General features: G+C 36.5%; 2 protein-coding genes across 2 annotated transcripts in view; both read left to right on the forward strand.

Moving 5' to 3' along the window:
• LOC145889187 (uncharacterized) overlaps nucleotides 1–23,575 on the forward strand; it is a 28,551-nt gene that overhangs the window by 278 nt on the left and 4,698 nt on the right. Inside the window, exons 2-35 of the mRNA XM_082980091.1 lie at nucleotides 53–207; nucleotides 1,428–1,546; nucleotides 2,159–2,235; nucleotides 2,570–2,724; nucleotides 8,300–8,335; nucleotides 8,616–8,671; nucleotides 8,753–8,852; nucleotides 8,944–9,099; nucleotides 9,251–9,372; nucleotides 10,029–10,105; nucleotides 10,277–10,309; nucleotides 10,406–10,645; nucleotides 10,912–11,154; nucleotides 11,256–11,465; nucleotides 11,616–11,733; nucleotides 12,012–12,119; nucleotides 12,189–12,402; nucleotides 12,629–12,799; nucleotides 13,286–13,490; nucleotides 13,593–13,856; nucleotides 14,047–14,286; nucleotides 14,359–14,478; nucleotides 14,542–14,753; nucleotides 14,813–14,900; nucleotides 14,973–15,137; nucleotides 15,307–15,450; nucleotides 15,510–15,794; nucleotides 16,051–16,239; nucleotides 16,361–16,554; nucleotides 16,614–16,773; nucleotides 16,956–17,169; nucleotides 17,233–17,385; nucleotides 17,729–17,854; nucleotides 17,953–18,106. Coding sequence (XP_082836217.1) covers nucleotides 53–207; nucleotides 1,428–1,546; nucleotides 2,159–2,235; nucleotides 2,570–2,724; nucleotides 8,300–8,335; nucleotides 8,616–8,671; nucleotides 8,753–8,852; nucleotides 8,944–9,099; nucleotides 9,251–9,372; nucleotides 10,029–10,105; nucleotides 10,277–10,309; nucleotides 10,406–10,645; nucleotides 10,912–11,154; nucleotides 11,256–11,465; nucleotides 11,616–11,733; nucleotides 12,012–12,119; nucleotides 12,189–12,402; nucleotides 12,629–12,799; nucleotides 13,286–13,490; nucleotides 13,593–13,856; nucleotides 14,047–14,286; nucleotides 14,359–14,478; nucleotides 14,542–14,753; nucleotides 14,813–14,900; nucleotides 14,973–15,137; nucleotides 15,307–15,450; nucleotides 15,510–15,794; nucleotides 16,051–16,239; nucleotides 16,361–16,554; nucleotides 16,614–16,773; nucleotides 16,956–17,169; nucleotides 17,233–17,385; nucleotides 17,729–17,854; nucleotides 17,953–18,106 — 5,303 coding nt within the window. The remainder of the gene's footprint in view (nucleotides 1–52; nucleotides 208–1,427; nucleotides 1,547–2,158; nucleotides 2,236–2,569; nucleotides 2,725–8,299; nucleotides 8,336–8,615; nucleotides 8,672–8,752; nucleotides 8,853–8,943; nucleotides 9,100–9,250; nucleotides 9,373–10,028; nucleotides 10,106–10,276; nucleotides 10,310–10,405; nucleotides 10,646–10,911; nucleotides 11,155–11,255; nucleotides 11,466–11,615; nucleotides 11,734–12,011; nucleotides 12,120–12,188; nucleotides 12,403–12,628; nucleotides 12,800–13,285; nucleotides 13,491–13,592; nucleotides 13,857–14,046; nucleotides 14,287–14,358; nucleotides 14,479–14,541; nucleotides 14,754–14,812; nucleotides 14,901–14,972; nucleotides 15,138–15,306; nucleotides 15,451–15,509; nucleotides 15,795–16,050; nucleotides 16,240–16,360; nucleotides 16,555–16,613; nucleotides 16,774–16,955; nucleotides 17,170–17,232; nucleotides 17,386–17,728; nucleotides 17,855–17,952; nucleotides 18,107–23,575) is intronic.
• Nucleotides 21,594–22,861, forward strand: LOC145917582 (uncharacterized). The gene is made up of 5 exons (XM_083002959.1): nucleotides 21,594–21,789; nucleotides 21,866–22,074; nucleotides 22,149–22,651; nucleotides 22,710–22,762; nucleotides 22,809–22,861. Exons 1-5 carry the CDS (start codon nucleotides 21,594–21,596, stop codon nucleotides 22,859–22,861), a joined length of 1,014 nt encoding a protein of 337 aa, XP_082859085.1.

The following is a 23,575-nucleotide window of genomic DNA, read 5'->3' on the forward strand; positions in this document are numbered from 1 at the left end:
GTCATGCATTTTTCCAAACACTCTTTCAAAAATATTATCTTTCTCTTTTTAGTAAACCAGGAAACTGTAGCTCTTCTAGATCGTTTAGCGTCTTCGAACTTGACAAGAAATTTTATTGACTTTCATCGATATCCTTATGACGATAACACTTTTCCTATGAACAAAATATTAGATGGAGGGGACGACATGTTTGACGAAGGAAACTATGTAGGAACAGTTAAACGAACTTGGATTAGGCTATTAACATTAATATCCGAAATTAAAAAGCCAAAGCTAGAATGCTGTTCATCATAATGCTGGTAAACGTTTCGAACTCATACAGAGTTCATCATCAGTAATCAAATGAGCAGCTTGCAAAAAGCGTCATTTGAGTACTGATGATGAACCCTGTATGATTTCGACACGTTTACCAGCATTATGATGAACAGCATTCTAGCTTTGGCTTTTTTATTTCGACTACTTAACTCCAGATACTTTCCACCCAAACATTAATATCATTTATTGCATGCAGGTTTACTTTTCTGTAAATGGAAATGGAAGGTTTGCTGAATATAACCATACGTATAGGTAAATTTAATTCGTAAAACTGATAAAAAGGAGTAAAAAAATACTTTGGTTTGGTTAAAAGCGGTTTGGTTTGGTTTTAAGCGAGTAAAACGTAAATGTGTTGTAGTGATTTGGACTACTCATTTTCAACACTTGCTGCATATCCATTTACCGGACTTTTCCATTCAAACAAAACTGCGAAGAAGAATAATATATTTTCAATTGAGGTAAATTGAGTGTGTTAATTGTCATTTATCTGTGTAAATTAAAAAATGTCCCTAAATTATGAGAAAAAAAACTCATCGCCAAAGGGAAATGGTTTCGTTTGTTTCATATTAACATCAAAGATTATAATTATGGTGCGTAGTAATTCATAAAATATTGATGTGTGTTTTTTTTTCAGAAAAGGTTCCAAAAAGTACTTAAATTCCAATTAGCTAAAACTATGCTCATATAATATAAATGTAAGAGCTCTTAGACCACTTGTTGTTTGTTACCATCAAGGTGTGGTCAAGAATAAATACCGGGAAAGCACAGACATTTGAAGGTTCAGTGTCGTGTAGTGGGTACATGCTGTTATACAAAGGAATTCAGTATTTTGAGGGCCCCGGACCAACTGTGTGCAAAGTGTTTTTTCGTGTATCACTACAGGTGAGGAAATGCTGTAGTATAGACTAGTAAATAAAAAGCTTCCATTGGATTAAACTGACTTGACTAATTTTCTTAATAACAAGTCCTTGCACATTTGGTAAATGGTTTACAGCAAAACAAATTTTATCTTTGCAAGTAAAAGAAAGATGTTATCGGTTTGCTTGTAATGTTATACTTTTTGAGTTTGAAAGGTGCGCGCTTGATCTACTATTGACCGATTTGTTTTTCAGGATGAAAATGATCTTGCATTTACATTCGATGAGGAATACTCTCGCCCGTTCAGTAAGAGCACTGCGTGTCTCATTGAAAACACCACATATGTTGTATTTGGTTACACATTGCTTTCAAAGTAGGTACCACATTTAGCATAGTATTTTAAATCCATTTACAAATACAAACATTAAAGTAATCTAACCGATAGAACTAAACTGTGGTTACGACACATATATCTTGCTATTATAACTGAAATTAGCGTGTCCCTTACCCGGCTAACGCCCAGGCTACTCCGCACAGACGGCATATCGCGACGACCTAGAGTCACACGACCAAGAAATGCTAATAAGTATAAAAGAGTAAAACGGTAAAAGTACGAATAAAACAATGTTTGTTCCAAAAACAAAAAGGACATTCCACTGCACATAGCGTTTGACAACAATTCCTTGTCGCGCGCTACCACAAAAAACAATGTTTTCTACTCGCCACCACCAGAGAACTGACCCGGCTTATCCATCATTCATTCCGCCGCCAGCACGTTAACCAATTATTGCATTTGCCACGCAAGCATGATCGCTCGGGCGTATAAAATCAAGTAAAAATGCGAAATAGTCACAAATATATTATAAAAGGTGGGTGCGAAAAAAATTAACAAAGAAAAACATGTTAACGTGAAGGTGAAGTCAAAATACAAAAAGAAATAAAGCGTGTGAATAACAAAACGACACTATTTTTCAATTTTTCCTAGGTGGGCCCCAGGTTTTGCTGCTACACAGAATCAACTCGATTCTACGATGCTAGACATGTTGTCTGTTGTAATAAACGGTAAAAATAGTCATAACATTTATAATATGAAAGCATTTATTGCTTTTAGATAATTATATTTTTAAATGTTGTCACTTCTTTTAAATTTGCTTTGCAGATACATGTTTCTCCAAAAGGCCATCAAACCCACGCAGTAAGTGGCGTTTAATTACCCGTTAATATGATAGTCTGGTACTGGCCAGATTTAATTTTGACATAAAATTCTGACTTTTTTGGGGGGCTTACAGGCGGCGATGGCTTCCAAGGAGAAATAAACAACATCAACTATATTAAAGTGTCAGAATTCAGCTCGTTTTATCACGTAATTATAATTTAAAGCATGTTTAATTTTCAGTTAATACGGAAATGCAAGTTATTTTGGAAAGATTAAATTCCTCTGCTTTGATCGGAAACATAATAGACTTTCATCAATATCGTTATGATGACAACATTTATCCAATAAACAAGATATTAGATGGAGGAAACGACATGTTTGACGACGGAAATTACGTAAGACCAACATCAGCATTTAACAAAAGTCGATAATTGTTTTGCATTTTGTTTGTCAGGTATGCTACTTCGCAAATGGAGAAGGTGGTTTAGTTGAATATAATAAGACATACAAGTAAGTGCAGCGTTGTTATATTTATTAAGATTAGGAATTTTGTAACAGGTAAACAAAAACGTAAACTTGGACAGAAGAATTACGAAACTAGAATGTTGGTAAAAAATCTGACAATTTAACTAATTTGTTTGTCTTTGTCTTTATATTTTACCTTTTGTGCAGTGGCGCGGACTATGTATTTTCCACACTAGCTGTTCATCCATTTATCGGTTTGCTGTACACGAACACAACGGATTTAAAAATGCGAAATTATAAGATTGAGGTAGAGTAAAATGGTGTGATTGTGTGCCAGATTAACTAAACCAGCGTGGTCCAACTGCAAGTCCACTTTTTTATCTAATTTTCGTTGGCCTGCGAATTATAACCTGATTTGGAAACGCAACTTTGTACGAATCAGGGCCACAACCAAAATTCCCGTGGACACGACCGTTTTCGTGTATTTCGTTTCGTAATTCTAAGATTTGTTATGGTAACACTGGCCCGCGGAATAAACTAACGATTTGTTATGGTCCGCGACAAAATTTGGTTGGACCACACTGAACTAAATTGAAGACTTCCATTTTGTTTTCCAACAAATTCAAATACTCTTAGGTTGTAAACGACGCAGCATTAAATTTTGTTTTGTTAAACAGGTTCGATCACACTTCCGTCATTATTATTCAACCTATTCAAGTACCTTCAGGGGTTCCGTATCATACGAAGACTACATATTGAGTTTTGAAGGAACTCAATATTTTTACTATAACCCATCAACGTGCAAAGTATTTTTCTACGTTTCACAGAAAGTAAATTTGCATGTTTGTTATAATAAATTTTTTAACAACTGACAATCGCAAATCCTTTTAAAAAATATCTTCATTTACATAACATTTCAGATTTATTGCCTGACTGCTTTTATGCATGTGATGCCGCATGTGATTTTTTTTCATTCAGCAATAACTCAATACACAAAAAATGTTAGGCAATATCCAAATATAACAGTTGAAAAATCAGTAGTTTAAACCTTACTGGATCAGTGAACCAAGCTACCCTGGCAGGCTGTCGATCGATTACCGTATGTATAGTTGCTGAATATAAACAAACAAACAAACAAACTGTTTCTATCCAAATATACCACAAATTAGTAGTAATATGCAAACATATTTTTGTGTTTTCCGAATTCATGCTAATAAATCACATTACGCACCTCATTATTTCTGTATTTTTAAATGCTGTGTTGCGTTTTTGTTGTTTAGAGTGAAAATAGTTTGAAGTTTACTTTTACGGAACGATACAGTTACGGATATCTAAGCCAAAGCATCGCAAACCTGGAAGGAAACACCACGTTCGCAGTTTTGGGTTACACTTTACTCTCAACGTAGGTTGTTTTGGCTTTATTATCACAATATTATCGAATAATATTACCTAGAGCACTTAACAACGTGGAATGTTAAAGTGCTTGTGAAACGTAACCCGCAAACATGATTTTGTGTATTTTCGACCAAGGTTTAAAATGATTTTTTTACACAGGTTGTTTCCAGGACGGACTTTGTCACAACCTCAACTAGAAGTTACGATGCTCCGGATACTTAACGCAGTAATAAACGGTATAAACTATCTTTACAATTTGCAATATATATCAAACTCAACAGACATAACCCTCTTGTTTGTTACGTGCAAAAACTCCAGTGAAAGTCGCAGTCGTAGTGTAGTAGATAGACAGGAATATAAACAGAAAAATATCTTCAATAACTACTTCTTTTTTTGAAATATTTATTATTTTTTTTCAATCAATTAAACACATGCAAGGCAATGTTCTTAAAACTAGCTGTCACTAAACGTACTACAAAGTTTGTGCTCCTTTATATACAAATATTTTTAGAAAGTTTTAGACACCGATCGTGTACTTATGTACTTGTTTCTTTTTGTTTTTAAATACTTGCAGACAAAGCATTTTAAAGGAATTTTTCCTTAAACGCAGGTTACGTTCCTGCTGAACAACCGCAAAAGCCAGAAAGTAAGTAAATTAGTAATGGCTTCAATTTAAGAAAACCAGGGTTCGAAGGTTTTACCTCATGATATGTAGTTCAAAATGTTCCAAGATGTTTCAATTTTTCGAAATGAATTTTTTCCTTGGTGAAAAATTACTTTTATGCAGAATGAAGTAACTATAACTGTCACACACTAGGTATCGCATTATTCAAATCATGAAAAACTATGCGGTGAAGTGCCCGATCCTTATATAATACGATGAAAACCTGATCGGGATTCTTGACCAAAAAAAAAATTCACCTAAACGTGATAAGTATTACATTACTGTAGGTGGTTATTTGCGTTTAGTTGCAATGTGACACGGTCAAAATATGATTAAAATAATAACCCTTTATACTTTTCAAAAATTGTGTGTGTTCTTGTTTTCCTAATAAAACATGCCAGGGGATACATTTTACACATAAATACTTTTACGGTTTTGGAAAATTGTGTTTTTGTTTGTAAGCTGAAGCTGCATAATTTTTCAGAGAATTAAAATATTTCTCATGTGTTTAGTTGCACAAAAGATGGATATTATTTTGAAAAGACTCGGTACTTTGAACGTAACGAAGCAAGTGCCAGATTTTTATTATTATGTATATGATGATTATTCCGAGCCAATCAACAACATACGTGACGGTGGAGACGACATGTACGACTACGGAAACTTTGTGAGATCAATATATATGTAACACTGTGAAGAGATTAGAATTAATTAAACGTTTTTATTGATATATTAAAGGTATGCTTTGAAAGTGAAGGTTACGGGGGATGTGTGGAGTACAATCAAAGCTACATGTGGGTTTGCCGTCAACTCCTATAACATTACACCAAATAACTTATATAAGAACGCTACAAAATATAGGCAATAACTGTTAACTTTATAGCACAATTATTTATGTTGGCAGTGGAGAAAGTTATGCATTCTCGTCGCTTGCGGTTCATCCATTTAGTGCAGTCTTCTACATTAACGCCAGTGACCAGACAAACAGAACATACTCTATGCAGGTTGAACAAAATACATCCAATTTTAGAAAACATTAAAATCATTTCTGCAACTATTTTTTAATGTAAATGGTTATTTCAGTAATTTAATTAAGAAATAATTAACTAATCGTTGCAATTCACTTGTTTTTGGTTTAAACTTGGGCTTCCCAAAGTAGGATCTATGGGTCCATAGTTACATATCGAGGGGTCCATACATTATTAAATAATCATGCATTCAGTGATGTTTGATAAAGGTTTGAATAAAAAAGGTTTGCTCAGGTGGCCCATGGACCCAAACAATTTTGTTATGCATTTAAAGGTTATATCGAAACCGGGTTCTTACCGAAGAAAAAAATTGTTTTTTGGAAATGTATCACTGGCGAACTACGTAGCCTCATTTAAAGGCGTTCAATACTTCCAGGGATACGCCCCATCTGTATGTGAAGTCTTTTACCACATATCAAAGGTAATCTTTTTACTTGCTTTCGAAAGTCATTTGCAAAATCCTTCTTTTTGTCCATAAATCTTACCTAAATTACCTTTCTTTCATTAATTTTATATTTTGTTTTCCTAAATTGTTTTTTTTGTAGTCGTACGTTATTGACAATGCTAATATAACAAGTGTTCTTTAGGATCTAAAAGGAAATACGTTTGAACTAACCGAGCCATACTGGAGGTATGATCAAAGTAAAGTTGTCCTTTCCGGTATTGTGAGAGACGAAGTATTTGGATACACTTTGCTTTCAACGTAAGTTATCGAATTCCACTTTTTTCGCGATTTACCATATACTGCACCAAACGCAACTCACTTTTGGTGCACGTGCATATAAATGTACCAGCGCCATTGTATAATTATATGGTGGTATGAGTATACGACTGCGTTGTGTAGACTGGAATAACAGATTTGTATGCAAGTTTAATATTTGTGTTTTAACCTTTGCCAAGCTCTTAGGTAGGTTCAGTTATGCTTTGACTCAAAAAGCGTTTATATGGACCACAACGAATGTAAAATAAAAATATACTTTGTGATTGGATTGTTAATTATAGAAGTTTGTTTGACAACATAAGTTTATCCATTAAAGTTGAGGCATATAACCCCCAGGTAATTTTTTTAGCTGGGAACGCGGCAGAGAAATCACACAAACCCAACTAGAAAAGACAGTGTCCGAAATTTTACTTCTCATAACTAACGGTATGTTTTAACTGCCTAAAGTAGTTCATTTAAGATGTTAACAATGACGAAAACAATAAATTGTTACTGATGCTGCCAGGCATATTTATTGCTTAATACTGCTCTTCTGGCAAACTTTATTGTATTTACGTTTCTCGACGTTTCGGCTATTATGCAACAGCCTTCATCAGGAGGAAGTATCTAAGTCTACCACAGTGGACGATTTGAGGCACATAAACAGAAACGCTAAAAAGAAAGAAGAAGTGAAACAACGAAAAAGCGATAAGGGCGAACACACCTGCACAGTATACTTATCACTAACCGCACGGTTTTATCACGGTTTTTGAAGTGCGTAATGTCTATCGGCATAATTTTTCTCTAGCAAGTGTCGATACACCGGTGGAAACAGAGTTTGTTTCTTGTCATTGAGTGATGACGCATGCGTATTGATGTTTAACGACTCTAAAAACATCCTCTTGTGCCTGCGGGTGTAGTTGTACTACCATATGTTTCTGAACTTTCGGAAACTTTAAAACGCCTGCTTGGCGACTTTAATATTCAGGTTTTTGAACGTCCGGTCGTCACCCTACGTTCCTTAATATCGCACCCAAAAGACCGCATGCACGACAAGCTCGACACGAGGGGTGTGGTCTACAGTATTCCCTGCGGTGGTTGCAGTGGCGTATACATTGGTGAAACTGGCCGTGCGCTAAGAACAAGATTAAAAGAGCACCAAAGGGACGTGAGAAACCATGAGGAAAAAACGGCTCTTTCGCAACATGTGGCCGAATCAGGACATGCGGTGGACTTTACAAAAACGATCATTTTTTGGAACGCGAGTCCGATAGGCACAAGAGGATGTTTTTAGAGTCGTTAAACATCAATACGCATGCGTCATCACTCAATGACAAGAAACAAACTCTGTTTCCACCGGTGTATCGACACTTGCTAGAGAAAAATTATGCCGATAGACATTACGCACTTCAAAAACCGTGATAAAACCGTGCGGTTAGTGATAAGTATACTGTGCAGGTGTGTTCGCCCTTATCGCTTTTTCGTTGTTTCACTTCTTCTTTCTTTTTAGCGTTTCTGTTTATGTGCCTCAAATCGTCCATTGTGGTAGACTTAGATACTTCCTCCTGATGAAGGCTGTTGCATAATAGCCGAAACGTCGAGAAACGTAAATACAATAAAGTTTGCCAGAAGAGCAGTATTAAGCGACGAAAACAATATTTAAAAAATTTTTTTTTTACTCTGGAAGTGAACGATTAATAATTCGTTTTTCTTTGCAGGTACAACTTCTCCGCTCCAACCACCCAATGCAGACAGTAAGACCGTCCAGATTTACGTTTTTTGTTAATTGTTTACATAGTTTGTTTTTATAAAAAATCAGTTTCTGAGGTAACAGAGCCAATATTGAATGGAATAAAGTCGTTAAATTTGACACGACACGTGTTAGATTTCTACAAATATAATTATGATGATCGCTATTATCCATTTACCCATATTGAATGGAGTTCACTGTACCGGGGAGGAAACTACGTTAGTTCATCCTACATTAGCGCATGTATACAAACCATTATTATGTTATGTTTTTTATTAAAAAAGGTATATTATGATGCGAATGGGGAAAGAGCTCTGGCCGAATATAACCGAACTTACAAGTACGTGTAATAGCCGAGCAAATACAACACTCAATGAAACAGTAAGTATTAAACTCCGTGAATAACCTTTGTCTTTAACAGTGGCTCCTGTTATTCTTTTTCGGCGTTTGCTGGTTATCCATTTACGGCTTTTTTCTACATTGGTCCAAATGCTCCCACAAGTGGAAATTATTCCATTCAGGTAATATTTTTAACTAGCTAGATAAACAGGGCGACATAGCCTTATTTTACGTGTACCTTTGATGATCTAACATGATTGTGATACATCCAAGGTGCTTTCAAGAATCTATTATTATTGGTATCACAACGAGCCCGAATTCTTGGAGGGCACGGTAACAAACGAGCGTTACGTGCTTTACTTTAAAGGAATGCAAATTTGGGGCCCCAGTAGGCCAAGTATTTGTGAGATATTCTTCTATATTGCACAAGTAAGTAGTTTGAAAAATCATAGGTTTAAAAGTGAACTTTGAGGTCATTTCAAAAAAAACTATGTGCTAAATGTCTCGTAAATGTACTGATTGTAGTTTGCATAGTCCAAATGTTTTTTGTATATGACAGAAAATGACTGTTTTTTTACAGAATGGCAGCGGCCTTGTGTTTAATCAGTCTTTATCGTGGTTATACAGTGGAGAATATCAACATGAGGCTTTTCTGTCAGGAAACGCCAAGAATGCTGTGCTCGGTTACACCTTGTTATCCACGTTTGTGAAAACTAATTATTGTGGTTTTAACTTACGTTTACTTTTTGCAAAAGCGGTAAAACTTGAGATAACATTAAATATTTCCAGATCCGCATGTGTTAATAGTTGAAACTATCATGAGGTTTTCAGGCTTTGCAGCCCAGGCAATGCAGCCTAGCTGGATTAGCCACTTTTTCCTGACTGCAAAGCCTGAAAACCTCATGATCGCGATACGTAAGCTGTGATCGCCAAGCAAGGACCTGCGCAGTGGGGCGATCCTGCCTATCATGCCATTGCATGAAATATTACTGCGTTAGTTGAAACTATTTAGCATCTCAATTGCGTTTACAAGTCCTGGCCACGAGTTGCTTGCTTGTCGTAATGGTTAGAAATGCGCTAACCGTCGGGAAGGGTTTTGGCATCATGTCTTTGCTTGCACCTTTTTTGAAGAAAAATACATGTATAATTAGCCGCGAGGATAAACGGAAGTTTACAGATTTTTTCAAGCCATCTTTAAGTATAATGACGTGGTTTTGTAATGCTAATGGAAATGCATATTGCACAAGCGAAATATAGCAGCTGCTGTACAACTGAATGACCAGATTGAAATTCGCTAGCGGTGGTCCAGTAGTTGGGGAGTATTTAATATGACAATTAAATCTATTTAAATGTTTTAGGTATATTCCTCGAGATATAACAAGCGACGAGCTGGAAGCTGTGATGCTTGAATTGCTTGAAAGTATTTCCAGCAATGGTATGTCTACAAGCGAATTGACTTAGCTTTGACTTATTTAGTTTTTATTGTACGTTTGCTAAATGCAAAACGTTTAGACTTGTTGGTGACAATATTCATCACAAGCATTGACATTGCGCGATGTTTGCCAGTAAGTTTCACAGTAAATGAGTAAATGCTCATTTTTTTCAGGATTGAACAGAAAAGGAAATGTTTTGACCAGAGGTAAGAAACCCATAAAGTTAGATTATGTGTATGTAACAACGTTACTACATTTTCGAATTAACTGCGTATTTTTATAAGAAGTTGTCATTGTTACAGTTGAAGGATTTCCGGGATCTCACGTGATTTTCTTGCGCATCACTAAAATAAGTGTCATCAACGCCACTCGTACCTACTCAGTAGATGTTGCGGGTCATGGGCAATCTTGGTCAATTACATTTTTTGACGTCGATTCTCTGCTTATCACGGGTCTGATTCCGGAAGTGACCTACACACTTGAGGTTTCCATATTAGACGACGGACTGTTGGTATCATCCTTGGAACTAAGCATTACAACCAGTAAATTCACTTTGTACTTTAACTATGAAATGGTCAATGACTGTTGTCGACACACCTGGATCGATTTAAAAGTGTAAAGTTATGTTTTCACTGTAGTGTTTACAAAAAACTTGTTCAGTAGGAAACAAAACATAAAATTCCAAACAAAACTTTCATGTTCCTTTTAGAAGTTCGTAAAGCTACCACATTTTATTTTAAATTAAGATAGCTGAACTTGGTAATACTAAAAATAATTGTAAGTCAATGATTAATAATTTTAAATGTAGCAAAATTCTGCACCCTTTCATGCACGAATGGACACTGCATTGCTTTCTCTTCAATAAAGAAGGAATGTGTTTGCAATCGTGGGTACGAACCTCTGCCCAACCAACCCAATGTTTGTTTGGACACAAACGAATGCCAACAAACTCCTTCACCCTGTCCGGTTAACTCAACATGTTCAAACACTGATGGATCGTTTGTTTGCCGTTGTCGCAGCGGCCTTCAGTTGTTTGGAAATCAATGCGTAGGTAGGTACACATTTATAACAGAACTTCGTTTATCGGACAACAAAAAATTTGCCTGTACAAAAACTAAAAAGTTTACAACAATTTTTGTTTTTAAATTACAGGCTCCGACATATGTGACCAACACCCGTGTCAAAATAACGGCACTTGTCTTTCTATTGGCGGAACCTTTTCCTGCAATTGTTCCGAATACTTTTTTGGCTCCAGATGTGAATATTACGCAAGTCCGTGCTTGAACGATCCATGCAGAAATGGGGGAACCTGCGTCGATTTGTTTGGAAAATATATGTGCAATTGTCCCTCCAATTATAAAGGTTTCCTATTCAAAATAAGTTATCATTTGTAGTCATAACTGCGCCTTATTGTCATGGATGGCAAAAGGTACCGAAACTTGCCAGAAGTTTGTTGGCCTACATTTGATATTGGTAATAATATGACCCTATGTAACCAATCTAAACTTACAGGGTCAATGTGCGAAGAAGACGTGGACGAGTGTCAACTCGAGACATATCAATGTGATGAGAATTCGAAATGTGAAAACACAGTGGGGAGCTATCAATGCAAATGCACCAAGGGATACAGGTTTGATTTGTGCGAATCCGGAGCACTGCTTGTTTGAAAAACTTAATATCAAATTTAAACGAATTAATAAGAGCTGCAGACAGGTATACACACTGTTTCGACCTGAAGGTCTCATCAGTGCAGCTGGTGACCGTGGCACATGCTAGCTGGTAGACTAGACCTTGCAGGTCGAAACAGTGTGTACACCTGTCTGCAGCTCTCATTGACTATTATGGCTCTTTTGCGCATATAAACGAATTAGTTCTTCAAATGAGATCGTCCCTGTTACTATATTGCAGAGGGGATGGACTTAAAAGGTGCTACTTAGTACGATTGCTTCCGTACGGAGAAAGCGAAAATGATGAATTGCTAAAGATCGGAAACGACGTTGCATCACCAACAATCACGTAAGCATTGTTTCAAAAGCTGTTTAAATATGTTGAGACTCTAGTATCTTAAGTAATGAAACATTTTAGGGCATCCTTCAAGATTCCTTTCGCAAATAAGAAATTTAAAGACATGCATGTGACATCAAACGGTCTCATATCCCTGGGTACAGCTTCTTGGTTTGTCAGTTATCTCAACCGTCCACCACACAATGGGTTTAACTTTTACGACATTGCTCTGATTGCTGCATTTTGGGACGACTTTCATCCAAGTGAAAAAAATAAGGGACGTGTGTATTACCAGGTATAATTTTTGAAACTCTGCAACAGCTTATAAACAACAAAATCAAAGCAGGAATGTACCATTAACTATACTGTATTGTACTACATGCTGGTAAATAAGTTTGCAAAACAGCCATGAAGGAGAACGTTTTATGATAATATTTTATAGTGCGTTATCACAACAATTCTGCAGAATGTGTCTATATTTTAAAAAGGTTTGAACAAATTTATTTGTTTTTTGTATTTAGGTGTATGATAAGGGTGGAGTGACGCTCACCAACAAAAGCGAATTAGTAATGCTTGAAGTTGCACGTCGCGTTAACAAACACTTCCAGCGCAATGACTTTGAACCACTATTTGTGTTAAAAGTCACTTGGAGTGAAGTTGTGATGTACAATGAATTTTACAACCGCAATTATGTAAGTAAATTTTAACAATCTCTCAAGATGCACAAGCACCCAAACAGTACTTATCAATCATATCATACCAAAGGGTTTGCCACTCTGGGCCAAAACAAAAGCATGTTGCTTCTCGGTGACGCAGTAGATCTCCACTTTACGTTGATCAATAAATAAGTCTATTTAGTCATACCCACTGTCCTTCCCTGGTTTTCATATTAAAAAGGTGAACCACATCGCCCCCATTTGGGAACCTGACGATACCGTAAATTAATGCGGCAGTCATTCGTATTAGCTAACAGAATAAGATAGCACGATGAATTCCAATACAAAAAGATGAGCACATTCATTTTTAATAAGCATTTTTTGGAGTATGAAATATGCCTTGATGTTGTTCTGTCATTGCAACATGTATTTACTTTGACGCAATTCGTTAAGATTTATTGGCATAGCGTAGTTATCTCATAAATTGCATGCCATAAAATATAACAAAAAAACTCATGACAGCCAAGCACATTCCAAGCGATCGTAGCGAGCGATGGGACGGACACTTATCTTATCTACAACTACAAAGAGGATGCTATGTTGTGGGATACACGAAAGAGATATCACTGGGGAAACCGGGCGTTGATCGGGTACAACTTTGGACTGGGAAACGTTTTTGTTGAGGTGCAGGGAAATTACCGGCCGGACCACCGAAATCAAAGTGCAGGTAAATGTGTTTTTGAAAGCATTGACATATGCTCCTGTAAGCCTACTGGACAGCTTTCAGTTTTTATCGTCATGCCTAATGCGCCACTACTTTGTTTACCAGGCGGTCCTCCTGGACAATACTACTACCAAGTAACTGAAGGCACTAACATCGAAACTAAGGCCCAAGCTGGGTGTTTGAAGTGGATACAACAAGAAATAGAAAACCCGTGGATTCCCGATTACGAGCCTTGTCCCTGCAATAGCTTACAAGCACGTGTGGATAGAAGATTTACATGGTCGGTTGACGTGGAGCTGTATTGGAATCAACTTTATGCTTCATCACGTTATCGTACTGCCAGTATCAAAGAATGGTCATATGAAGAGGGCAAGTAAAACTTTATGTTCATTTTGGTAATCATTTTCTACAACTCTAAACCCGAGGAAATATGTAGCGGCTACAAATTTATTGTTTCACGTATTACCATCAAATAAATGCAATAACCAATTCTTTAGGTGTAGTTTAAATAGGGCAAACTTGCTGCTGCTCACCAAAAATGTGTCTATTTATCTGACAGTGGGCTTGTACAACTGCTATCAATTTCGCGTCGGCAGGGGACCAAGATGTTGTTTTTCCCCACGAAACAACGTATTTTCGAGGTTCTGGGGATGGTGGAGTCAGGCACCTCTAATATCTGGCCCGTTTTCAAGTCGATATGAACGCAGTCAGATTCCGATTTTTGAGAGAAACCCATCGTGGTCTTGGATTTCTAGAAGAGAAGAAAACTTGTTTAATGTTCAGTACAACGAATCCATGAGTATGTTTTACTGCAATATATTTTACATAGCGAAACTGTAGCAGAGATAATATGGTTTGTCCTTGTATGCAGATAACGATCTAATCCCAAGAAGACAGTGTTGTGTTGAAAGCAATGACCAGGATCTCTGCGACAGATATCAGGAGCTACGACCTCCAGCTACTTGTTCCAGATATGTACCAAGGCGTATATGTGAGTATCTTAAAATGGTTTAAACTTGACGAGGGTTACGGTTTAAATAAACTGCATTTTCAGCTTTTTTCTGGGGCGATCCTCACATTACAACAAACGACGGGGTTACGTACAGTTTTAACGGATTGGGAGAATATCATATGTTGTACGCTCCCGGTGTATTTTCCCTGCAAGCTCGCACTAAGAAGGCCAAGAAAGAAGATATGACTGAATCGGACGCTACTGTGTTTGTCGCATTTGTTGCAAGGGATCTACGGTCAAATACATCGGGAACGGTAAAACAAAACAATTGCGATAGCAATTTGTGGAAATCTGTTTTGTTTTGTTAAAACAGGTACAATTTGAGGTCAACATCACCAACAAGAATGGTGATGGATTAATTGTAAAAGTTGACGGTACCACTCTGCATAATATTTCTGACAGTATGTATTTCCACAAACACCATTTTTTGTGCTAAGATACCTTAAGCATGCTTACTTAATCTCATTTTTCAGCTGCCACCATTGTAAAAGAAGTAAGTTTGACCGCAACAAACGGAACTTACACCGCGACATTTCCCTCGTCGAATTCACTTTCGATAACATCCACCAACTTTCTCCTTACCATGCAGTTCACAGGAGACACAGTTACACTGCAAAACTATTCACTTGGGCTGATGGGTACCGTAAACTAAAAAACCTTCTTTTTGCTAAATAGTACCCGAAGGGTTTACATAGTTGGTATTTGTCGGGTGATTACTATCAGGCCAAAGTAAAAGTCACTACTGTTACACAAATATTATGTACTTTTACGTTTTTTGGATTGGTTATGCCTGCTAAAATTCTACAGGCTACTGGGATGGAACAAAAGAAAACGATTTTAAGTTAAGAAATGGAACTTCTTTAAATTGGCAGTCATTGCAGCCAACCAACAACATCGATATCCTTAACGGGACTCTTAATGAAAGAATAATTTTCCCTTTCGGTCAATCTTGTAAGCATTTATTGAGGTCGATAAGGTTAGGTAGCTAAACAATTACCCTTTCGTTTCAGGGAAATTGCTTAACAATATGGAAAGTTACTTTGACTACACCGGTGAAACTGGCGACACATTTCAAGATCACAATCCCACATCAGCATCCGAACCTCCGTTCCTCGAAGATCTTGTGGCCGAACAACGAGGATCATCTCACTTTGAGGGGATTCGGGCGAACTGTACAACCAACAATGTACTTTCTACTACTTGTCTCTACGACGTGTTGACGACAAACCGAAGTGAAATCGGAGAAAACACCAAAGCTGATGCTGAGGCTTCGACTCAGATATCTGAAACAAATGGTTAGACACGTGCTTTGCACAAATAACCTTACAAAATGTTTTTCTACTAAATGTCGCAGCTCTTTGTTATGATTATGCAAAAGGTTTTAACTTAGAAAATGACTTTAGTGCCAAGCATTTAGAAATGGGAATAGGATATAAGAATCAAATGTACCATTTAAAAAACAATTATAGTTACAGCCACCTCAGTAAATATTTTGTGTTTTTGTGCGAAAGCTAAATTATTGTGCCCGAAACTACGATATTTATTTTTCAGCAAATGCCCTTCCCGTAATAAACTTTAAAGATTCGGTCAACATTTTATTATTAAACGAAAAATACACACTGCTGTCTCGGATAAACGAAGAAACCTCTTTCATGGTGAATGCGACTGATCCCGACGGTCACGAAGTTACATTCGGACTCGAGCATAAAAATTTAATTCCGGGAGTTGTCATACAAAATGGTACATTATCTTGCATTTAATACACAAAAATGTGTGTTAACTAAGTGTAAACATTCTTGTTGCAAAAAAAAATCTATTTTTATGAATTTTTGTTTAAAGTGAAGTATTTCAATGCCTACAGATACTGGAATCGTAACATGGACACCAACAGCGGAACACTTGATCACAAACGCCACAAACATGACACTGACTTTGATTGCTACCGATTCTCTTGGTGGTGAAACCGTCCTTAATATAAACGTTAGGCTTTGCAACTGCCTTCACAATAGTACTTGTCTGTTCAATGAAACTCTTGTTGGAAACGAAAATTATCAGGTATATATATATATATTCATGCGTTCTAGTTTATTATTAAATCATGATGTTTATTGAAGATTGTCAATTGCGATTGCGCTGAGGCGTATACTGGTTCTGATTGTTCTGAGGATAGAAACGGTTGCCTTTTATCTGCCTGTTTCTCCAATGTCACATGCACAGATGTTCCAGCTCCAGGAGTTGGTGAAACTTGTGGGGATTGTCCAAAAGGAACAACAGGTATATTTTACCCAACATTCCAAATGTTAGTGTAAAGATGGTATCGATACCGTGCAACTTACATACAACGTTGATTTTAATCGATAATTAATGATTTGCTGTTCGATATGAGTTTTGCGTTTGATTTAGGTTATTTTAAACATTTAAATCTGTCGTATAAATTACATATTAACCCGTCTTAGGTGATGGCCGAAGTTGTACAAATATTGACAAGTGTGCGTTCAATCCTTGTGAGCACAATTGCGAAACTTTATACAACGGTTACACATGCTCCTGCAACGAAGGATATGTATTGGTGGACACAACAAAATGTATTGACGTGGACGAATGCAGTTTTGGGAATCCTTGCAGCGCTGTTCCACACACTTACTGCGTGAACACTGATGGAGATTTTAGGTTTACCTGTTTGCGCATTATGTTATCCTTCTTACCGATTATTTATACATCTTTGTATTACAGTTGTTTGTGCAAACCAGGCTTCCACAACAAAAGTAGTACTTGCGAAAACATAGACGAATGTGCAAGTGGTAATCACAATTGTTCTCTTGATACTACATCTTGCAAAGATCAACCAGGCTCATTTAGTTGTCCCTGCAAACAATACTTTGTCAGGTGCAACTTTTTTATTTTTCTTTCTTATCCAAATTCATTGAACCCAAGTGCGGGGCATCAGATTTAGCAAATATTGTCACTGAAGCTTGTAATAATTATACTGCTTCATATCCGATATCACAATGTAATATTTTGTCACGTTAAAATCATACTCTACAAATGGAATGTTGTTCTAAAATTGCTTTATATAAGCTATACAGAACCAATGCTTTATATAACCTATACAGTCTTGTTAATCATGAGACATATGACAAAGTTTGTCCTCATAGTTATTATCAGATCACAAGTCACAAACATACCACAAGCGGCTCAAGTCTACAAAAACCGTTTTAATTGTCCATAGACCTTCGACTGATGGAGACGAAACTTCATGTGTGGATTTGAACGAGTGTGAGGAAGGTCTGCATAATTGCGATCCACAGACCGAAGAATGCGTCAACGAATCACCTTCTTTTAGTTGCAAGTGCAAGTACGCAAATTTTTTTTATCGACATGAGAAAACCATTTTTTAGTGACAAAAAACATATATATATAATAATTCTGTTATGTGTTGTTTCTTTGCTACAGAATCGGATTTGAAAGTAAAGACGAAACTTGCGTGGACATACAAGAATGTTTGGATCCATTCCTTAACACATGCAACAATATGACGTCGTTATGCGTAGAAGTAGAGGGTGGATACAATTGCACATGTTTTGCGGGTTATCGATTGTCAGAAGGGGTACATAGTGCACAGCAAAACGTTAATTGCACTTGTGTTAATAAATAAATTTATGACATATTTTATTTAGGAGTGTGCTGACATTGACGAATGCAAAGTTTCTGACATTTGTTCACCGGAATCAACGTGCGCTAACTGGCAAGGTGGCTTTAACTGCACCTGCTTAAACGGATATCAAATGTCTTCTAACAACGTAAGATATGAAACTAGTAGTTCGTTTTGACAAATGTCCTTTTGAAAAAAACAAATCCCTTTGGTTGTCATAAGATTCATTTACTGACCAAACACGGATTTATTCTGCAATTCTCTTCATCGCTGTAGCTTGTAAATAATTTCCTATTGGTTCAACATTTAAACATAATTATTTTATTTTTATAAATTTTTTTTTTATCTGCTGTAACGCACGGTTTATATAAACAATTACCAACTTTGTGTTATCTAGACATGTACAGATATTGATGAGTGTACTGGCAGTGAACCTTGCGGAGTTGGAATGATTTGTACCAATCGTGTGGGCGACTACTTGTGTTTGTGTCCTGAAGGATATTATATCTTGCCAAACGGAGTATGTAATTATTCGCCTTATCTTATTTCAAAACAAATGACTATCGGGAAACGTATCATTACACTGTTAAAATTATGCGTAAAAGTTACTGTGTGCGGCCGCGTATATTTTTCCTGTAAAATCGTTTTACGTGCATGCTTCCGTAAAAACGGCCAGGTTTTCTCGCCAGCCAATCAGAGTCGCCCAAATTATTTTTTCTCTTTTTTTCGCGAAGAGGTTACTGTAAACAGTTGTCTGCGAGGTAAGGGCGTCTGCTTGGTAAAAATGTGTGTAAATTGTCTGGTTTGCTTAATTTTAGAAAATAATTGCGTAAAAGTATATAACGAAATCATGTTAAAAGCTTGCACTTGTCATCAAACGCTGTGAAAGATACCAGTAGAGGTAAGTATTATATAACTGATTTGTTTTTTAATTGATAATTAATTTGTTGAAATAATGGATTTGTTTTATAGGCCTATAAGTAGGCTTTTGTGTGTGTTTAATGTGCTAAACCTTTAGGTACGATGGCTAGTCAATATAATTTTGTATGCTCTTTGGAGTCCTGTAAAATGTCATTTGTGTCCATTGGGCCCCTACTTAAACATATCAAGCAGCACCTACGATTGGGGTTTGAAGTAGCCTGTCCGGTTTCTACCTGCAACAAAAGATACAGAGTTGTATCATCCTTTTCGTCCCACCTGTCACGATGTCACACCCGTTACGATACTAACACCAAAGCCATTGCACAAGTCGTTGTGGAAAATGAATCTGCCTTCTCTGAAGTAGGTCTACCAGGTTTGAATGTAGTTGAATGTTCTCAACGCGTTCATAACAAAGCAGATATAACCAGATCATGCGTATGGTTTTATTTTATGCTTCAAAACAAGTATTTAGTTCCAGCAAGCACAGTAAAGGAAATTATATCGCATATTCACAAACTGTTTAGTGAACATTCCGCAAACATGCAATATACTCTAAAAACTGTTTTGGCCAACTATGACATGTCCGAAGATACAGTATCAAAAGTTTTGCATGATGTTAATGAACAGGATCATTTTCAATCATTGCATGAAAGTGGGCCACTAAAATCTGCTCATTTAAGGGAGCAATACTTGCAAAGCCACTTTAAATATGTTGCTCCGGTTGAAATAAAACTGCTTTTAGAGTGTAATGTTGAAGCAACCTTTCAGTATGTCCCAATCTTACAAACCTTGCAAGCTTTGTTTACTGAAGAAACTGTACAATATCAGTTTCTCCATCCGAAATCTATTTCATCAAACTTTACTGATTTTTCTGACGGGCTTTTATGGAAGCAAAACTCTCTTTTTACCAGTAACAACAAGACTCTCAAGATTGTCTTATACCAAGATGCCTTCGAAATAGCAAACCCCTTGGGCTCGGCTAGAGGAAAGCATAAACTTCTAGGAGTCTACTTTACACTTGCTAACTTTTATCCATATAATCGGTCTAAAATTGACAACTTCCAATTAGTCCTGTTGTGCAAAGATCAACATGTCAATGCAAATACTATGGACACAGTGTTTAGGCCCTTACTAAATGACTTGAAGACTTTAGAGAATGAAGGAATAAATTTGGGATTTGAAGAAAAAGTATATGGAAGCATTCTATGTATAGCTGGTGACAATCTAGGCAGCCACCAGATTGGTGGATTTACATCCAACTTTAGTACAGCATCACATATTTGTCGATACTGTACCATCACCCAAGCTGAAATCCAAAATGATTGGACTTTTGAAAGTCCAATGAGGACAATTGAGTCATACAACTTATGTCTGAAGAAAAAATGCAGTGATATGTCTAGTCACATTGAAGGGATTAAGCAGAACAGTGTTTTCCATGAACTACAGCATTTTCATGTCTGTTCCCCAGGTTTACCACCCTGTTTGGCCCATGATATGTTTGAAGGTGTGATACAATATGATATGATGTTGTTTGTAAATTATTTTGGAAAAAAGAAGTGGTTCAGTCATGATTATATTAACTTTAAATTAAAAAATTTTAAGTACATTCACCAAGATCTGCTAAGCAAACCAGCCAGAATTGTTATTGGTGGAAAAAGGCTTGTTGGCAATGCAAGTCAAAACTGGTGTTTTCTTCGACTGTTCCCTTTATTTGTTTTGTCTAATGTAAAAAGTGTGGAAGACCCAGTATGGAAACTTCTATTAACTTTGCGCTCAATAACTGAAATTGTCACATCTTCATCAATTGACAAAGCCACTGTTTCTCATTTAAAGTTTTTAATTTTTGAATATTTGCACAATAGGGTCTTAAATTTTCCTAGAGTGCCCTTGCGTCCTAAGCATCATTTTATAAGGCATTATCCATGGGCTATATTACAGTTTGGTCCCATAACCCACACATCTACTCTTCGCTTCGAAAGCAAACATTCTTACTTCAAGCGGGCCATTCGTAACAAAAAAAATTTTATTAATGTTTGTTCAACTCTAGCCCACAGTCATCAACTGCTTCAAGCCTGCTTGCTTGAAAAGACATTTTTTGGCCCTGATATTGTTGCTGTTTCACCAACAACTCATTTTTCTAGTGTAATAATGGGCATAATCCAAAGTGTTGGTTTTGATGTATTTAAATGTGATATGTTAACTTCTGCCAAGTTTCAAGGTATCATTTATGCTGTAGGCATGCTTGTTGTTTTGTCCAAATTTGGGTATGACTTACAAGTTGGTGATATTCAGGCAATATGTATTGTAGAATCCAAACTGTATTTTGTTGTGTACCCCAAATTTCTTAATTTTTTTCCACAATATGGTGTGTATGAAGTCCAACATCAAGATGGTTCCTTTAAATGTATTTGCATTGATGATCTGTTGCACAAATGTCCACTATATGTATATGGAGTGGGACTAAACCAAATGGTTGTTTTAAAGCAATGCATTTGTGTTTAGGTCAGTTATATGCATAAAAATGGAAGATCTTGTAACTAAACTTTTACCTGAACTGATTGATAACCCAGCAAAACTTGATGAGTGTGTTTCACACTTACACACACTTGGTGTCCGTGAACTTGGTGACTTCAGACACCTTGAATTAGAGGACCTGCTGATACAATTCACCCTAGTGCAGGCAAGAAAGCTGCTTAAAGCACCTAATATAGAACCAGGTATTTTGTGTAAATTTTTGCATAGCGTTATACCAGTCATATGTATTTAACATTGTACACAATTGTTTTTTCAAAGTTTCATCAAGTTCTGGATTTTCTACGGAACCGCTAGACTCCAGCTTTAGCAGTGTCGAAGCAAATACATCATTGCAATGGATTTATGAGTTTACAATCCCTTGGCAACGGTGTTCCCCAGCAACCATTCAATGTTTGGAAAGTGGCAAAGTACCCAACCTCATGCAAAGAAAAGAGTTAATTCACAAGACAATAGACGAAGTATTGAAAGTAAGTACTGTTCATCTAGACCTGTAAAGTTTAGTGGTGACTGTTACAGTGTTGTTGCTCATTTTTCATTTCAGCTAACACTAAAACCAGGAAGAAAGAATTTGGATAAAATTGCATATAGAATTGTATCGAGGTATCCCAAATCCTTCCGTGATGTGGTAGATAGTGTACCAATAGGAAATGGCCATAATTCAGTTTCCAACCAGTTATTTTATCGCTGGGAAAATGTGATGAGAAAAAAGAGAAAATTGTGTGAATTTGATGACCAGATTTCCACAGAACCCTCTACAAGCAGTAGTGGGTATGAAAATGATACCACTTTTCAAAAATGGCTCCAAGAGGAATTTACCAAAAAAGAAAGAAATATGAAAGAAGTGATGGAACAAATGAAGAGTACCTTTTCGAAACAACGAAAAGACATCAACACCAATGCCAGAGTAAGCGAAATTTTTAAAAAATGGCCATTCTTGGCAACCTCACAATGTCTCATGCAACACTATGGTCAACTTATGGCTTTAAGTTATGACCCAAAGGAAATTCCTGTGAGAATGACCAATCGCAGCTATCACACATACAAGTAATAATTTGTTTTTATTAAAAATACATGCTTGTTCGGTAAACCGCATGTTTTGTAGAGCTTTGAAAGCAATGGCAAAACCATCTGTTGCTGCTTGCATTAAAGAGATTAGGCTTGAATGCAAAACAATAGGAAATAAAACTCCAAAGTCCACTTCAATTTTGGAACTTCTGGGAAGTTATTTCAAAGAAGATACCTCAACTGTTTTAAAATGCATCCAAGTAAGTGATTAGTATGCATTTTTAGGCCTCCGAATGCTTATGGACCTAAATGTTCTTGACAGGATAACTTGCTACTGCAAGAAACGATTGAGAATGGTGATCCCAATCCGTTTATAATTTCAACAGGTATTACATTTTTTGGTTGAATTTTAGTGGTTTGGGTATAATAATGTGTTGTCCTTTTCAATTCTAGGTAGTACACCAGCATCATCCAGCTGTTATTCACTGATTATAGAGAGGAGTTTGGTTTTTCAATGCAGTGACTTTTTTACTGCATTCTCCGGTCTTTTTTGTTCATTCTATGTATTTAACATACAATACCCAGAAAAGGCAGCAGCAACAATGGAATTTATTCAACGGTTTGTAAGCTCTTGCTACTCTAAATTGTTAAATATTACATAATGTTGTATTGGTTGTTTTTTATGGCCAGACCAAGTCTTACTATAGTCAATAGCTATATGTGACTTCGGGAAGAAAACTTTGACATGCTAAATAAAGCTAAGACCAATTTCTTTTATTTAAAAACACTATATCCCTTTTATGGGAGTAATCTTTTTTGTATTGCCAACAGTTATTTATGACTAAGATGCAAAATATGTTTAGGTGTGGACAAGTTTTTGGAAATGTTGCACTACATGAAAGTAAATTTTGGTTTTGTGCAGATACTTTGCTGAAATAAATCAGGCTGGTTCCAAAAGCAATA

The sequence above is a fragment of the Ascidia mentula genome, chromosome 1 (assembly GCF_947561715.1).
Source record: "Ascidia mentula chromosome 1, kaAscMent1.1, whole genome shotgun sequence".
NCBI lineage: Eukaryota > Metazoa > Chordata > Ascidiacea > Phlebobranchia > Ascidiidae > Ascidia > Ascidia mentula.

Coding starts and splice junctions, on each gene's coding strand:
- LOC145917582 (XM_083002959.1), top strand. CDS start 21,594: ATGGAAGATCTTGTAACTAAACTTTTACCTGAACTGATTGATAACCCA. Junction 21,790..21,865: donor AGCACCTAATATAGAACCAG/GTATTTTGTGTA, acceptor GTTTTTTCAAAG/TTTCATCAAGTTCTGGATTT. Junction 22,075..22,148: donor CAATAGACGAAGTATTGAAA/GTAAGTACTGTT, acceptor TTTTCATTTCAG/CTAACACTAAAACCAGGAAG.